A 12,275-nucleotide genomic window follows, 5' to 3' on the forward strand; every position below is an offset into this window, starting at 1 on the left:
CTAAAAATACATACATACATATGGATATAAGAAGGTTGATTTTTGTTGAACATTTTTTGGCATTAATACTTTTGTATACTCCATAGCCAATTGAACAAGTTCTTATATAGAAATTACATCTTGAATTTCGAAAACAATATTATTTCGGATTCGAAGGCCTTTTGGCAATTCATCAAATCAAAAAAGTCTTGCTCAATGGTGCCAAACAATGTTTTTTATAATGGTAAATATGAAAATTCTGCCATAGAATCTGCCAATTTATTTGCTGACTTTTTCTGCTCTAATTTTGAACCCGACTTAAACTCCGATTCTAGTTTACCCTCTAATAGTTTTTCACCTCTCAATTTTGGGACTTTGTGCCTATCTGTTACTGATGTCGTCAAGGGTATTATGAAGCTTAAGTCTACAACGAAAACTGACTCGGATGGCCTTTCGGGCATTTTGCTGAAGAATTGCTTGTGTCTCGCTGAGCCTCTTACAATTATATTCAATAAATCGTTGTCCTCTGGTATCTTTGTTGACGACAGGAAATTTACTTCCGTTACGCCTATATTTAAGAGTGGAAATAAAAACGATGTTAGCAACTACAGGCCGATTTCGAAGCTTTCGTCTGTCTCAAAACTTTTTGAGATAACAGTGAATGAAAAGTTATATTTTGCTGTCAAAGGCCTAATATCTACCAACCAGCACGGTTTCGTTGCTAGTCGCTCCACTGTCACTAACTTGTCTATTTTCAATGATTACTGCATTTCAGCCTTCCAGAACAGATCTCAAGTTGATGCAATTTATACAGACTTCTCTAAAGCGTTTGACAAAGTATCGCACCGAATACTCTTGTCGAAGCTTGCATCATTGGGTATACACTCCACGTTTTTGTCGTGGATCAAATCATATTTGTCCAACAGGCACTGCGTTGTAGCTGTTGATAATACGACATCCCGTGCATTTATTGCATCCTCTGGTGTCCCACAGGGAAGTATTCTAGGACCCCTCCTCTTTATACTCTTTATTAACGATATTGGTTCTTGCTTTTCGTTTGCAGAACACTTGTTGTATGCTGATGATCTTAAAATATTTGCGGTGATTAACAGTGTTAGGGACTCTGAAAAGTTGCAAACCGACTTGCACAATGTCCGGAACTGGTGCTATTTAAACCATTTGTCACTAAACATTAGCAAATGCTTTCACGTAAAATATGCTAAATCAAACAATACTTTGCATACTTCGTATAATATTGCTGGCTTACCTTTGCAATCCGTTTCGGAAATTAAAGACTTAGGCGTTATTTTTGATTCTAAGCTGAATTTCACCAGCCATGTTAACCACGTCATAAGACGATCATATGCGATGATAGCATTCCTTCGCCGAAATTGTTCTGCATTTACCAACCCTCTAAATTAGAGAGAGTGCAGAGAACTGCATGTGTGGGCATCACTGGTGCCTGCAGAACATGTCCCACCGCTGCGCTCAACGTTATACTCCACTTAATTCCTGTGGATCTGCAGGTTAAATCCATTGCTGCTCAGAGTGCTATCAGACTGAGGGAGTTTGGCCTTTGGAGACAACTCCCTGTTGGGCATAGCAGCATCTTGAAGCAGATCTCCCCTTCCTTCTCTGATATTCGCACCGACCTCTCCATCCGCAAACTGTGCTTTGAGGGTTGTGCTAGAGCTATCTTTCCGAGCAGGCAAGATTGGAAAGAGGGGAGAGTTGTTGCGGATATAGAGGCCTCTGTTTTCACAGACGGATCCAAAATGGAGTCTGGAGTGGGAGCGGGGGTCTACTCCAAATCAGCCAACATCTCGGTCTCCTATAAACTGCCGGAGACAAGCAGCGTCTTTCAAGCAGAGGTCTTCGCGATCCTGCAGGCATGCAAAATGCTTCGGGATCGCTGTTGGGAGGGAGACATAAATATATTTTCCGATAGCCAAGCTGCAATCAAGGCACTGTCGTCGCCGCATTGCAGCTCTCTTCTCGTAAACTCCTGTAAGGAGGAACTTAAACGCCTCGAACGGGCAGGAAACATCTCCCTCATCTGGGTTCCTGGGCACAGGAATATAGAGGGAAATGAAATTGCCGATGAGCTTGCCAGGAAGGGGGCGGCAGAACCGAGTCCAGCTGCCCTCTTCTCAGACATCGGTATCCCCTTGGCCGTCGTTAAAGGGAAACTACACAACTTCTTTCTAAGAAAAGCGCAAGACAGATGGAGGTCTGTCTCATCGTGTGCCATTTCAAAAGCACTATGGCCTCAATACGACATAAACAGAACGCTTAAGGTGATGGGAACCCCCCGCCATTCAATTTCCAAACTCATCGCGGTGATCACTGGCCACTGGGTGATCGGCACTCACGCGGAGAAGCTTGGAATTCCGTACAACCCCCATTGCAGAAGCTGTGGGGATCCTACAGAGAAAGAGACTGTGGAACACTTTCTCTGCAGATGTCCGGCTTTGGCGGCTAGGCGCTTGAGATTCCTCAGCGTTCCCTTTGGGGATGACTTGACGAAATTCTCCAGGCTAGATCCCTTTTCTCTCCTCCGCTACATCAACAGCACTGGATGGCTGTAGACGGTCTTATCTCCTCCCTTAATCCTTTCACAGGTAGTGGTCCACTCTATGGTATCAAAACGGCACGTAAGTGCTACTTGTAGCGTACCTGGGGTACTCTTGCCATCTTACCTACCTACCTACCTACCTAAGAAGTCAAGATGGTCGCTTCTTAACACATCAGTGCCAAAGATCTCAAGCCTGATTCGAGCGAAGGCTGGGCAGCCGCACAGAAAGTGGTCCGCCGTCTCATCCTCCTCTCCACATGCTGGCAGAGTGCACTGTCTGAGATGCCTACCGTGCATGGCGAAGATCGTTGCACCGAAGTCCATGCCTACTCTGTTGTCTGATGCCGGACAGGGGCCGTACCAATTCCCATTGTGTTTCAGCCTGCAGATGGCCTTCAAGGCCACTCCTTGGATGCAAACATCAAGTGGTGGTAGACTAATCAAAGCATCTAATGCCGGGCCTGAAGTAGTCGGAAAAGCTCCGACGCAACAGATGGCCACAGTGCGTTATAGTCCCGATAAGGTCCTCCTGACTGCGACGAGAAGGAGCCTACTCAACTAGACCATTGATGCATAGGTGAAATAGGTCTTATGATAGCATAGGTCCTATGGATCTAACCTTGCTAGGAGAAAGACCCGACGTTTTCCCAAAAACACTCTTGCACTGCCAGAAGGCTCTCAGTACTTTGGATGTCTTTGGTTCAACAAGGCGAAATACTTTACACAATATTTTGCGATCAAATATTCTTAGACGCTCTTCTTCTGCAAGAGTCATGCTCCACATTTCTGCACCGTAGGCCTACATGGGTTGAATGAGCGATTTATAAATAGCGAGTTTGCATCTACGTGAGAGAGATCTTGATTTCAGGAGATTTATGTTAGCCTAGTATGCACGATTTGCCGCCATTATCCTCTCAGATATGTAGTCCTGCATGCTGTTGTCGTTACTTTTTAGTACGCCAAGATATGTAAATTTGGGCACACTCTCCAAACTGAAGTCCTCGATGTCTGGTCTGGTGTAGATTTTTGGAGTGGTAGCGGAAATGCCTCTTAAAATGTTATTTTGGTGTTGGAGCCAGGTGTGTCAAATTTGAGTAGGCTGAAGTTGAATACACAAACTTGGACAATCTTCAGTTTCAGCAGGGTGGCGCATCATACCATATCGCCCGGTATAATCAATGTTTTGCAGTCATAAAGGCTATACTTATTGGTCGCTTCTGATTTACAAGTCGACTTTATTACACTTTTTTTGTGGTAAGACCTTTTTTGTGGGTTCAGCGAATATCGTCCGGCGAGCATCGCAATGCGCAATGCCAGAAACCACCAACAATATCTTAAAAATTGGACTGCCAGGATTTGCTACTGCGAAGGCAGCTGAGGTAAATAATGGATAAAAACACATTTCGTAAAAAACGAGCATGAATAATTTTTGCTAATAAATTCTTAATATTGAAATAAAGAAATTGAGTTTGGTGCATTTTATTTAGTTTAATTAACTATATAACCAAAATGTCAGAGGGAAACTTTTTTGTTTATGCTCCCAATATTTTCATCGAGGAACGATGCTCTTATGGACTCAAAGAAGAGATTACAATATGATGAACGTGCTCTTTCTTCCTTTGCTCACAGCCAACCAAGGTGTTTCCCGAGTTCTTTCGAAATGAAGCCACATTCGAAAGATTTATTAGCCAACTGCAGAGAAGACGGATGACATTGTTCATATGTATGTATGTATGTAGTTCTCTGCTTATTGATAATACATTCTAGAGATCTGCTAGTTCTAAATTTTAACTAAATCCTTATTGGGTACAAATAAATGTACACACGCACATCTGCATATACCACGACCTTAAGTCCAACTATCGTAATACTAGTAATCCAATTTTTAAAGTGCATAACTTTGCTTATTTTCCACTTGCTGCTCCTGCTACTGCTCTTGTTATAGTTTTTCTTTTTCTCGTTTTTGGCCATGATTAGCCCTTGCATACGCTGTCGAGTGAAAATACTTGCCCATGGTGAAATTTTCAGACCCATGCTGTAAAGGCTCAAGTACCAAATGAGTTACTAGTGTTTGTACAAGTTTTTTCGTACTGTAAGCGGTCGCATGAAATTTTGCGTTATGCGAAATGTGCCATGAGAAGCTGCTCCATAATGGCTTTGAGGCCAACAAGTAGCCCCAAGTGTTCCCTTAAGCGTGCGCGCGCAAACACAAATTCACAAACAAGCAAAAGTAGCCACACACACGCGCCCCTGCAACAAACAATGGGCCATTTATAGTACTCTAGCGAAGAGGCGAGCAAACATAAATACATACATACATACATATCAAGAAACATTCATGCTGAATGTGTATACGAGCGCTACTCGATAGGTACGAGATTCAACGCGTTGGGGGGACTAATCGAAAAGCCACGGTGAAAAGATTTTTAGAGGTGTGCTAAGTGGTCCCTGAGCGATGCCTATACGCATAGCGACCATAATGCCATCCTTATAAACATTACCGGTCAAAATGTGCCGAGATACCGGTTGGTCCAGAAAGCCCAACAGCGGGGATGGAGAAAACAAAGGTTTGATGAATCAGTTTTCAACATCGTATGGAACGAGGCAAATGTGGCTAGCAAAATGGCTAGCCAGGTAATTGCAGATATACCAAATGCGTGTGACGCGTCTATGCCCAGGCGCTATAATAGAACACCAAGGAAGCCTGGTTACTGGTGGAACGACAACACTGCGGCAGCCAGGGAAGAGTGTATTAAAGCGCGTAGACAATAAAGCCTCTGACAATTGGAAAAAACAGCGATTAGTGCTCTTACTAAAGCTGGGAAAGCTGTCAAAGCAACCGTCATCGTATCATCCACTTTTTAGTGACATCTTTTTCCGCTAAAAATAGTCTTTACGATGAAGCTTGGGGGTTCATAACATCTAAAAAGAGTTTGATTGTTGACTGATTCTGGTACGTAGAACCGACTTTTGTTGATAAAGCGTTGGTGTTGTTAAAGTGCAGCATACAATTTGTCATTAAAATCGTGTGGAATGCTTAAGTGGCAATCCTTGGCTGAATATAAATCCGGGTCTTTCCGGTATGGTGGAATCGATTCTTTTACACATGGTACAAGGCTCAAAATCTCGACTGCCAAGGATATGAAGCACTTCACACTTGTACTACAGTGAAGTATATTGCAAACTTATTTCCAAAGCGATTGCTACCCAAACTGAGAAGATACGAAAATTTTGCACAAAAAGATTCTTTCAATTGGCTTAACAGTGGACGATACTTACGGACATCGTTCTAGAAACATCGATTCGCCATCGGTTGATCAGAATTTCAAACAAAGATTATTCGTTTAAGAATTCGTTCAAAAATTGAAGAAAAGTAGTTTATTTGTTTGGGTTTAAGGGAACCTTAAATTTTATGTCGAATTCGAAAAATCATCTTTCCTTGACGGGACATATTTTCGTATTGTAGCCAAAAAATGCTGCATCTGGGGATCGTAAATTATTACAGAGATCCCATTGCCGAGATATCAAGAGTGGCAGTTTGGTAAGGATCTTGGGGTATATGTACAAGATGCGTACGATATTTGAGGACAACTTGAGAGTTTTTTTATTTTGAATAAAATGAAGCTAATGAAGCTTCATGAATTTTTTACATACATTCTGTCAAAAAAATATCGGGAATTGTTCATTTAAAAAGCGCGCATTACACATATGTTGAAATTGTTTTGCTGGAATGTTGGTACAACTGTCCTCTATAGTGTCGCAGAGTTTGAGCGAGATCTGTCAACTAGCTTGTTTTTGGCATTTAATTATATCAGTCAACCGCAGGTGTGCTCTGCGATTTTCACTATGGATAAAAATATCGACCAAAGAATCTGTCTTAAATTTTGCGTTTTGAACGTGATTTTGTGTGTCGAATCGTTGGAAATATTGCAAAAAGCCTATGGCGAGTGTGCTTTATCAAAAACACGAAAAACACGGGTCTACGAGTGGTATTAGGCTTTTGCTGACCGCCGAAAAGTCTTGGAAGATTTGCGCCGACCTGGTCGCCCATCAACGTCTTCAATGGATGAAGGAAATGGTGCTGGAAAACCATAATTTAAGTTTGAGAGAGGTAACTCGTGACCTTAGCATGCCTCACGAATCAATTTGTTACATTTTACACCATCAATTGGGCATGAGACGCGTTTTAAGAGAGTTGAATTTCTTTCAAAAAAATCATCGGAAGAAGGTGGCGGAAGACATGCTTGAGCAAGTGAATTCGGACGCAACGTTTATCCAGCGCATCATTACAGATGTGAGACGTGGGTATATGAGTTTGACATGCAAACCAGTTAACAGACAGCTGAATGGCGCTATCTACATGAGCCGAAACCCAAAAAACCACGTCAAAGTCACTCAAAAGTTAAAGTCAGTCACTTTTTTGATTATCACGGTGTTGCGCACTCGGAACTCGTTCCAAATGGTTCTACGGTAAATAAAGAATGTTATTTGGAAGTTGGGCGACAACGTGCGTAGGAAACGGCCCAATTTGTGGAAAGAAAACTCATGGATCTTGCACCATGATAACGCACCGTCTCACAAGGCTCATATTGTGAAAGCTGTTTTGACCAAAAACTTGACAAATATCACCTAACAACCACCGTATTCACCGGGTTTGCCCCCGTGACTTTTTCCTTTTCCCAAAACTTTAATTACCATTGCGCGGACGCCGCACAGTGCGGCTGATTCCCAAAAAGCTGGCGAAAAGTCGAAAAAAAAGTTTCTAGATAGAGTTTTTTGTCTTTGGGTTGGCTACAGTAATGCCTTGAGTAGTGAAAACCGTTCATAGCAACGTCCTGTACCCTAAGTATGCTCTGTATTTTCAGTCGCTACGTGGCCTTCGTTTGAGCATCGTATTACTGTCGATGAATAGTGAAAGTTGTACACATTTGAAAGATTTGTAATGGAGTAAATTGAACAAAACCAAATGGAATCATCTTCGGAAGGTTAGTAAAATACGAGAAATCTTTAGTACATATCAATACCTCGACACAAAATTTTTAGCTGCAGCAATACGTAGATACATTTTTTGCAATTTTTTTTATAAAATTTGAGTTTTCAAACTGTATAGTAATACAACGCCGTCATATGCTGCTTTGAAACCTATTAAAGGTTACTCAAAAAAGTAATGGTTACTGAATAAAATAAGATTCAGCTGCTACCACTTGCTACCTTGCGACCCCGAAAATATATAAATTAACATGCATCTTGATTATGTTCTTGAATATACGCTATTTCACGTGAGGGGGTGGCCAATAGGGGTGATAGGGGGTGGATTTTCAAAATTTTAAGATCAAATTCGTAATCAGCGACCCCGAGTAAGAAATTTTGAATCAATTACTTAATTTTTTGAGTTTTGGCCAGCTTTTCGGGAATCGGCCGCACAGTGCGCCGCTTTGAGTCGATATAGGCCATTAAGGAGAATTCGCTGAAGGAGCTGAAGAAGATCTTTTCAAACGCGTTTAAAAGGTGCGTTGATGACTGGACTAATCGTTGGCATATTGAACAATTCCCCGTACTTTTTTGACAGAATGTAACTTTAACTTATCATATATCTATAAAAATCATTCAATACAATTTCCATTAGCTGCAATAACCTCTTCAATCCGGGTCCGGAAGCGATTGTATGCCCGAATCGATTGCTCCTTATTCATATATTGCCCATAACGGTACTATTTTTTTTTTTTTATACTACATATTCAATCCATAGCTCGCTGTCAATGCTGAAATCGATACTGGATGAAAAGTACTGGATGCAAAAATGTTTCATAGAATAAATGAAAACTGTGTATATATTTTATTAACAAAGTTCCAAGTGATTGAATATAAACCGAAACAATTAGTTATTGTTAGTTTTGTTTTATTTTTTAACTTCTACTTGAACCACTCATGCTTTGTGGATTTAAAAAACGCATAAAAGTTTTAGGCATTCCTAAGTTGGAATAAAATGTATCAACCGTCGACCAAAAAATTGAAAAACAAGATCTCCCAAATTATTTTTCTCTTGCTAGTTTTGTCGTACTAATCAAGCTGCACTCGTATGAGCAAGCCTTGCATGTAAATATGTATGGCTGTATGTATACAAATCAACACATGAAATGCAAATATTCTCGATATGTACTATATATTTAGTTGTTTACTTAGCTGCTAGCTAAAAATTACCTGCCCAGCAATAAGAGCAAGCAACATTGCATATGTATGTATGTGTATGTGTATGTGTGTCGGTATATAGAAGCTGCCAGGTTGGCAACATTTTTAGTGAGATTTAAACTTGTGGGTTGAATTTCAGCTCAGATGGAAAATTCAGCTAACAAAACATCATGATTGACATAATATACGAAATAGACCATTTAAATTTATGATCACACATGAACATACATACATATACGAGTCTGCACATGCCATATATGCTTTGTACAATATGTGTGAATACCTTTTTATTTATGCAAAACTTGTTTTTTTTTTTTACTTGAGAGGGTTTTCTGTGCTAGCGCTTCCAAAATGAAGCCATTTAGATTTTCATATCTTGTGTTTTCCCGAAAGAATGAGCTAAAACGGTTTAAACGCTGCACGTAGTTTCGTGCTTTAATGTAGATGTACATTATTAAGGAACCAGAACTGCATACTTGAGCCCAAAAAATAGACATATGTACATACACCTAATTCTCTTTTTACACGATAGATACGTTCCCAAAGAATTCGTGTAAAAAAAAATTCGTGTAAAAAGAGAATTAGGTGAAAACAATACTAAAAAATTCTTTTTAGAGTTCACTAAAGAATTTATTTCGTGTTTACACATTTTAATTCTTTAAATATATTATAAGAAATAAATTAAACTTTGAAAAAAAGAAAATAATATCTGAAATTCATTAATATAAAACAAGTAAAAATAATATAAACATAAAAAACTTTTATGCATTGTCACTTTCTGACAATAAACGCATACGTTTGCGTAAGACTAGAATATCACTGCCATCACTAGAATTATTTTGTTCATCATCTTGTGAAATTGTTTCTGGATTATCATCTCTAGGCTCCTGTGTTGATAATTCAGTAGTTTTTAGAAGGAAATCAGTCATTAAAGATTGTGTTTGATTTCGTGATAAACCTTTATAAAGTTCCCTGTAAGATGCCATTAATGATTTCAGTTCACGTTGAAATTTTGCAGCTCGTTCCTCATCAGGATCATGTTGTTGAAAATGATTACCTAATTTTCTGGCAAGATCAAGACCTTCTTTAATTAGAGTTGCATTTAAAATGGGAGGATCTTCTTCGTCATTATCGCTATGTTCTCTGTCTTTATGAGTCTCAAGGGTGAGGTCTATAATTTCATTTTCGCTCAAGCTTTTATCAGCTAATAATTCCTCTATATCGGCAAATGATAGATCATCGAATCCATCTCCACCAATTGTATGTGCCAGCGTTGTGATGTCAGTAAAAACAGCGTTATTATGGACAGGATCTTTGGACACATTCTGGCCAAATATTTTTCCAACATGAGTTCAAGGTTGATGGCTTTAAGTCAGCTAACGCTAACCCAACTTGATTAATGCAGTCCATAATAGAAAATTTTTTCCACATATCAATGACTGTTAAATCCTCATTATGGTCTAGTTTGTCTACCACGTATTGGAATGAACGTTTTATGTAGTACTTTTTAAAAGTAGCAATGATCCCTTGGTCTAGCGGTTGTATTAAGGATGTAGTGTTAGGCGGAAGATAGCAAAATTGCACATTTGGGTGCTCCAAGAGCGGATGGCAAGGTGCATTGTCTAGAATTAAAGGAACTTTAAATTCTAGACATTTTGCATTCATGTAGAGTCTAACTTCTGAAATGAAGTATTTCTGGAACCATTCTGTAAAGATTGCACTGGTCATCCATGCCTTTTTGTTTGCGGTCCAGTGAATTGGCAGTTTATTGAAATCTACACTTTTCATCGAGCGTGGTCTTAAAGCACGATTTACTAGCAGTGGTTTTAACATACGTTCTCCTGAAGCATTGGAACAAAACAACAATGTTACACGGTCCTCTGCTACTTTTAAACCACCGGCAGTTTTCTGCGATTTTGCAACATAAGTTCTGCTCGGCATTTTTTTCCAAAAGAGGCCACTTTCATCTACATTCCAAACTTGATCTGAGGTGTATCCTCCATCTTCAATAATTTTTCTAAGTTTTTCAGGAAATTTTTTGGCAGCCAATTCATCTGCAGACGCAGTTTCTCCCTTAATTTTTACATTATGGAGAGCATGTCGTTTAAGAAAACCTGTCATCCAACCTGTACTTGCAGAAAATTCGGGTTGTTTTGACTGAGATGAAGTGCCTGGCTCAACTTCTTTAATACGTTTATAAATTCTTAATGCAGTTTGCTTGATAGCAATTCCATCTACTGGTATTCTTTTTTGTGATTTATCTTCAATCCACATTACCAAAGCTTTTTCCATCTTCTCTTTGACAACATCTCTTATGTATGACGATGATTTAGCACTTATTTTCGTTCCAGAACATACCGATTTTCTAATCGCAGTTTCATTTTTCTTGATCGTTCTTATGGTAGCTTCATGAATACCAAAATGCTTTCCTACAGCCGTTGCTCCTTGTCCTGTTGTAAGTTGATCTAAAATTTTAATTTTAGTATCTAAACTGATCGCCTTCCTCTTGGCTTTTATTACAGGTGAATTATGTGACATTGTGTTAAGGCTACCAAAATATTTTTCATATTAATAATGCAAAGATTTGAAAATTATTTAAAGCTTACCTGTTATTGAGTTAATAAATCTATACGAGCACTAACTTTATTTTACTTATAATGTTTTAAATACTCACAACAACTAAGCGTCTTTTCTTTTCAACTCTCAAAACCAAACTAAATTGCGTAAAAAGTACATTACGTCTTTACTCTATGCATTATTCGGGGAATCCCACTCATATACACATATTTTTATAGCAACAGCTGTACACGATAACAGCCCAAAGCCGCTCATCCTGTATAGATGCGATTACATGCTGATATTCTAAGATCCTAAACAAATAACCTAAACCGATATGCTAAAACAAAAATCCCAAACAATGAATCCGATTTGCTCTATGAGATTCAAGAAAAATTCATAAAATATTGAAAATCGTGTTAAAACAAAACAATTCGTGTAAAAAAAAATTTTTTTTCTCTTTTTAACTCGTGTTAAATCAAATTCGTGTAAAAAAAATTCGTGTAAAAAGAGAATTAGGTGTATGTACATATGTATATACATTCATAGATGCATGCACTCAGTTTGGGTTGAGCTGAAAAACTGATGAGAAATAATTAGGTGAAGTAAAAAGTTCTGAATGTTTTCCGCTTGTGATGCCTTTAGCGAGCCGTATACATCCAAGGATGATAGATTTACCAGGTTTGACCAATAATTATGGTAAAAAAGAAAATTGTGAGGGTAAGGGGATTCGCCAGCCGAAATCTGCACGATCATTTCACTTGTATTCAAACACTCGTCCAATCAGTCGTTGTTCAGATAGCAACGAAATGTCATTGGTTGATTTTTTTTTCGTATATCACTAACACAATCTTAGTTTTTTCGTAAACAAACCCCTTCGTGATTCCAGTTATGTGAGCCCCTCAGTTGAGTTATGAGTTTGTACAATTATTCAATAAAATAGATATTTCCAAATAAAAAAAACATTATTTTAGCT

General features: G+C 38.9%; 1 protein-coding gene across 1 annotated transcript; it reads right to left on the reverse strand.

Moving 5' to 3' along the window:
* Nucleotides 1-9,504: 9,504 nt before the first annotated feature.
* On the reverse strand, nucleotides 9,505-11,710 carry LOC129236086 (tigger transposable element-derived protein 1-like). The gene is made up of 3 exons (XM_054870286.1): nucleotides 11,350-11,710; nucleotides 10,136-11,291; nucleotides 9,505-10,068 (listed from the first exon to the last, which is right to left on the reverse strand). The coding sequence occupies exons 2-3, from the start codon at nucleotides 11,279-11,281 to the stop codon at nucleotides 9,505-9,507; spliced, it is 1,710 nt and encodes a 569-aa protein (XP_054726261.1). The 5' UTR covers nucleotides 11,282-11,291; nucleotides 11,350-11,710.
* Between the last annotated feature and the right edge of the window lie 565 nt (nucleotides 11,711-12,275).

The sequence above is a fragment of the Anastrepha obliqua genome, chromosome 1 (assembly GCF_027943255.1).
Source record: "Anastrepha obliqua isolate idAnaObli1 chromosome 1, idAnaObli1_1.0, whole genome shotgun sequence".
NCBI classification, from domain to species: domain Eukaryota; kingdom Metazoa; phylum Arthropoda; class Insecta; order Diptera; family Tephritidae; genus Anastrepha; species Anastrepha obliqua.